Source organism: Arachis duranensis, chromosome 4 (genome assembly GCF_000817695.3).
Source record: "Arachis duranensis cultivar V14167 chromosome 4, aradu.V14167.gnm2.J7QH, whole genome shotgun sequence".
NCBI lineage: Eukaryota > Viridiplantae > Streptophyta > Magnoliopsida > Fabales > Fabaceae > Arachis > Arachis duranensis.
This window is the reverse complement of record NC_029775.3, coordinates 95,990,866-95,997,037: the sequence shown is the minus strand read 5'-3', so window position 1 is coordinate 95,997,037 and position 6,172 is coordinate 95,990,866. Positions and strand designations below refer to the sequence as shown.

Sequence of the window (6,172 nt, the reverse complement as noted above, 5' to 3'; positions counted from 1 at the left end):
TATAGAGCAATAAAAATCTTCTCTCATATATTACTAATAATAATTCTCTCTCTATTTATATTGCCTACATATAAAACTTTTTCTCTTTCTTTCTTTCATAAGTTACTACATATATTAGTAAAATATATATACGAATCATCTATTTTATATTGAGATAATAATTATAGTGAATATTACTACTAAAGTTATTTAATTATATTTTATATTTTATATTTGTTACCTCTTTTTTATTTATTTATTTAGTTATTTTACAACATTAAACAAGTAAATATATGTATAATTAATACTTTATTGATTACTATTACAATTAAACTAAGAGTATTACAGAACTATAAAAAAAACTGATATTATCTCAATATGAGAAATAAATTAAGGGAATATTCATTCTAAAACATCATATATTTTTTTAGACTCTTTATTATTGCATCTTTCATTCTTTTACTTGTTTCCTACTTTCCTTGTTATTTTTACTTCTGTTATTTTTTTTTTTCGAGATGCAATGCACATATGAATCAAAATACCAACCATTCTGAGTTAACTATTTCTTAAGTAACATAATTAGATAGAGTTTTTAAGCATATTTTTTTAATCGTCCACAGTATCTATAATCCAACTAGTTATGGACTGATTTGTTGCGAATCAAAATTTTATTTAAGAATTTATCACGGACTAATTTCTAGACCAATCCAAGTTGGTTTAAGAACAAATTTTTAATTAAGTTGTAATAACAAACGCAACTTTTACGGCACAATGTATGTTATTGGGTAGCAATATTCCAAGTTCAACTCTCATGACATCCCTATTCGATCGCATCCACAATTTCAAACACTGACTGTTTGTCACAGAAAAAGAAATATATGGCAATTCAAGAAACAAGTCATGAATTCGGTCCGCATCCACAATTTGAAGCACTAAACATAACATATGGCAATTCAAGAAACAAGCTAAGCAACGAGTTCCGGGATTCTTCTACCGTGAAAATTAGGGGGTTGACTTTGAAAAAAACTGGCTATGGCAATTTCATAAGTTTTGAAAGAATTTGACATGTCACTATAACTCTTTATTCTTACATATATTATTATTATATTATATTATTTTAGAAATTAAATACAAGTAAATTTGATTATATATTCTAATATTCATTAATAGAAACTCTTGCTGCCAGCATATTTTTTTAAATAAATGAAATAAATATTAAAATTACTGAAAATACGTAATTTTTGAAATTTTTATGGTTTTCTATAACGAGATAAAACACGTATCACAACGCGTTTATAAACGTGATATGTGGAGAAGTGTGCATGCATGTCTTATTTCGTTTACACTAAAAATGAAATAAGATGAAAAACAGAAAAAAAATTAAAAATAACTTATTTTAGTAATTTTAATATTTATTTTATTTATTTTAAAAAAAATCCTTTGCTGCTAGCAATTTTTAGTATTTTTTGCTATTATTTTGTCAACATAAACACTAAATTAATTTTAACAAATAAATTTTATTAATTCATATATACAACTCTGGAAAATATATTAATTCATGTGTATTATCTTTTATGAGATTTTATCTTACACATGGTAACAATTATTTTATGAAAGAAATTGATGTATTATTTTTTTTTACCAAAGATAGGAGACTCCAATCCGCAACCTCTTAATTGAGTATGAGGAGACTATGTCATTTGAGGTATAATTCATTGACAATTGATGCATTATTTTACTATTTTAGAAATTTTTTAAAGTATATATTTTAAAATTTGATGAATATATCTCAGTAGATATCATGTGTATTATATCTATGCGTTTTCTCAAGGAATCAAATTTTTTTAATTATCATTTTACCAATAAAATAGTAATAATAAAATGTTAAGGATGTGAATTATTATTGTACATAGAAAAAAGAAATTTATTAAATGAAATTAAAGAGAAATATTACCTAGCGGCATTGTTTTTCTTATATCTATATTCATATATGCTGAATCTGTCAAACAGCACCAGTGCCATGGATCAACAAATTCACATTCAAATATACTTCACTTAATCAAACACTCGGCTATAAAAGGAATAACTTCGATCAATGATATACACAATCTTCACCACACATGAAATCAGTCATACAAGGTTCAAACACTTGCCACCAAAACAAAATAATGATGTCATTTCAAAAGCTTCTATTTTCTTTGTTCATAAACTTATGCATGATGAGGTTGATTACCAATATCGATGCATCTACTACTACAAGCCAATGCCTAAGTCATCAACAATTCATGTTGCTAAACATGAAGCACAACCTCATATACAACCCTTCCAAATCAACAAAACTTGTTCATTGGAATCAAAGTGGTGTTGTTGATTGCTGTCAATGGAATGGAGTATCATGCAACAATGGTCATGTCATTGGCCTTGACTTGAGTCAAGAATCTATTTCTGGAGGTCTACACAATTCTTCAAGTCTGTTCAACTTTGAACATCTGCATAGCTTGAATTTGGCTTTCAACAACTTTGGCTCTTTCATACCATCAGATATTGTAAAGCTGAAGAATTTGAGGCATTTGAACTTATCTAATGCTGGATTTTGCGGCCAAATTCCAAAGGGTATCTTCCAAATTCAAACTCTGAAGACGCTTGATGTATCAAACAATGAAGAACTTGAGGGATCCTTACCAGAATTCTCACAACATGGACAACTTGACACGTTGATTCTCAGCAACACAAATTTTTTTGGACAGTTAGTAAGTTCTATTTCCAATTTGAAGCAGTTGTCAACTTTAGATCTTTCTAACTGTCAATTCAATGGGACACTTCCTGATTCTTTATCTGAACTCACCAATTTGGTGTATCTAGACTTGTCATACAATAGATTCAGTGGTCCTCTTCCATCTTTCAATAAGTCCAAGAATCTCCAATATTTGTCTCTTCTTCAAAATGAACTGACTGGAACAATTCTTTCTACTCAATGGGAAGAACTTTTGAACCTCTGCATAATCAATTTAGGAGATAACTTCTTCAGTGGTAAGATTCCCAAAAGTCTCTTTACAATTCCATCACTACAAGAAGTTACTCTATCTGATAATGGTTTTGAGGGTCTCTTGGATGAATTCCAAAATGCAACAGCTTCCACATTAGAGTTGGTTGATTTGAGTATCAACAAATTAGAAGGGCCTATTCCTTTGTCTTTATTTGGTCTTAAAAGACTTAGCCTCCTCAATCTTTCATCCAATAAATTCAATGGAACTATACATCTAGATACAATTCACAAAAAATTGCCATATCTACGTGTATTAGGCCTTTCAAATAATAAATTGTCAGTTGAAATAGCTGATGAGGATCCTAGTCTTTCATTCTTCCCTAACCTGACAAATGTATTGTTGGCTTCTTGCAATTTAAAGAAATTCCCAAGTTTCTTGAAGAATCAACCCAAGTTATTTGATTTAGACCTATCCAACAACTTGATTCAAGGACCAATACCTAATTGGATTTGGAAATTTGATTCCATGGTTTCCCTAAATCTTTCCAACAATCTTCTCACAGATTTGGAAGGTCCTTTGGAAAATCCCAATTCAAGTCTTTTGATGATTGATCTTCACTCCAACCAAATTCGCGGGTCAATTCCATATTTCACAAAATACGTTGTACATTTGGACTTCTCAAACAATGAATTCAGCTTTATCCCACCTAACATTGAAAAGTACCTTCCCTTCTTGTTTTACCTCTCCTTAACAAACAACAGCTTTCATGGAAAAATCCCTGAATCCTTTTGTAACTGTTCTTCTATTAGAATGCTTGATCTTTCACATAATAACTTTGATGGTCCCATTCCCAAGTGTTTGATAGCAAGAAATAATACTCTTAGATTACTGAATCTTGCTGGAAACAAACTCACAGGTCATATATATGACACAATATTCTCAAGTACATGTAATTTAAGGTATCTTGATCTTAATGCAAATCTACTTAGAGGTACCGTACCGAATTCACTAGCCAATTGCCAAAAGCTAGAGGTACTAAACTTGGGAAACAATAGTTTGAGTGATGAATTTCCTTGCTTCTTGGGCAACATTACCACCCTGCAAGTACTAGTTTTGAGGTCGAACAAACTGCATGGACCTATTGATTGCAGCCATAACACAAGTCATTGGAAGATGCTTCGTGTTGTTGATCTAGCCTCGAATAAATTCGTCGGCACACTACCTGGAAAACTCTTGCAAAGTTGGACAGCTATGATGGATGATGGAAATTACACAAAGGAGAATGGAATCTACTTGTATTTTAACATGTATGATTTTGGTCATTATATTCGTTACAAGGATATGTTAGCACTCATCAACATTGCTATTGTCAAAAGATTGGCCAAGATATTTGCAAATGACCCTCCTTATATATTTGATGACATGTTGAATTATGCTATCAAAGGCAATCAATTGCCGTATGGTGGAACCTACTTGGATTCAGTTACAGTTGTCAACAAAGGGATGCAAATGAAGTTGGTCAAAATTTTCTCAATCTTCACTTCCTTGGATTTCTCATCCAACCAATTTGAAGGTCCAATACCAGAAGAGCTTATGAGTTTGAAAGCTCTGAATGTACTTAACATGTCACACAATGCTTTCTCTGGCCACATTCCATCATCCTTAGGAGATTTAACTGCGCTCGAGTCTTTAGACCTATCAAATAACACTTTGTTTGGAGAGATTCCAACAGAGATTTCAAGTTTAACTTTCCTTGCAGTGTTGAATCTCTCCTTCAATCATTTGGAGGGAAAAATTCCAACAGGAACACAAATTCAATCTTTTGATATCTATTCCTTTGAAGGCAATGAAGGTTTATGTGGACCTCCTCTAACTAATAATTGTGGTGATGATGGAGTTCAAGGGTTGCCACAAACACCATCAGCATCTTCTGAAACACATAACTCAATTGATTGGAATTTCTTAAGTGCTGAATTGGGATTCACTTTTGGGATTGGTGTTATCATTCTTCCCCTTATCTTCTGGAAGAAATGGAGATTGTGGTATTGGAAGCATTTGGATGATTTGCTTTGGAGGATCATTCCTCAGCTTGATTTTGTATATGAACAACATGGGCAACACAAGTACAAAACTCTAAGGTGGATATCTGCATGATTTCATGAATGGTAATGAGCATATAAATTTTCATGCAGTCTTTTTCATATCTAGTATTTTAAGATTTTGTACAAACATGGACTTTATCCAATAGGATTTTGAAGTATATATTTATAGCTACTGAATAAAGAAATCCTTATCTAAATTTGTTAATGAATAGTAACAATCAAAATTCAAAATATTGCAGGGATCGTTTTGAGTTGTTTGGGTTCCGCTAGATGAAGGTTGAAAGATGAAGAGAAAAAGCTAAGAATCAGAGTAGAATAACAGGAGAATTTAGAATAATATACCACTCTTTTACTTTTCTCATTAATAATTTTAATTTTTGGCTGGTGTCCTATTATTATACATTGTTGTTTATCAGTTATTGCAGAGTATAATTTATGAGAATATGAAAGTAAGTTGCAAGAAACAAATTGTACGTAGATTGTGTTTACAACATTGTTTTGCTGCGTGTAAATTTTTGGTTATTAGCTTTTAACTGTGCAACGAGATATGGGATAAATTATTAATGTTTAGTTATACGTATTTGTTTTATAAAAAATTAGCATAATATAATATGTATACGCATAAAACGTTTTTTTTTTAAAGATATTTTTTAATAATTAAAATTTAATACATATAATCAATTAAAATATATTATTTTTATTAAAATTAGGCTAGACAAATTCATTTGACCGAAAAAATAGTGATTAGTTTTTTTTATAAAAATTAATATTAATTTAGACCATTTCAAAATTTGATTCACCATTTTTTCGCTTAAATCAATTTGTCTAGCCTAATTTTGACAAAAATAATACGATTTAATCGATTATATGTATCAAATTTTAATTATTAAAAAATATTTTTAAAAAAAGACATTTTAAGTGTCTTTCTCTAAGTGACTCCTTAATATGTGTTGTTCTCACAATAAGAATCTTGACTTTTATTGACGTCTTTACCGATGACTAAGGAGTAGATAATTTGTTTTAGCCATCGATAAAAGTTCCTGAGTAAAAGTTTCATTAAAAGTTTTCAACAAATATTACCAATGTCTAGTCATCTGTAAATAA

General features: G+C 30.2%; 1 protein-coding gene across 1 annotated transcript; it reads left to right on the top strand.

Moving 5' to 3' along the window:
• Positions 1 to 2,198: 2,198 nt before the first annotated feature.
• On the top strand, positions 2,199 to 5,416 carry LOC107485009 (receptor-like protein 39). Its single transcript, XM_052260609.1, has 2 exons — positions 2,199 to 5,131; positions 5,308 to 5,416. Exon 1 carries the CDS (start codon positions 2,199 to 2,201, stop codon positions 5,118 to 5,120), a length of 2,922 nt encoding a protein of 973 aa, XP_052116569.1. The 3' UTR covers positions 5,121 to 5,131; positions 5,308 to 5,416.
• The last annotated feature ends 756 nt before the right edge of the window (positions 5,417 to 6,172 follow it).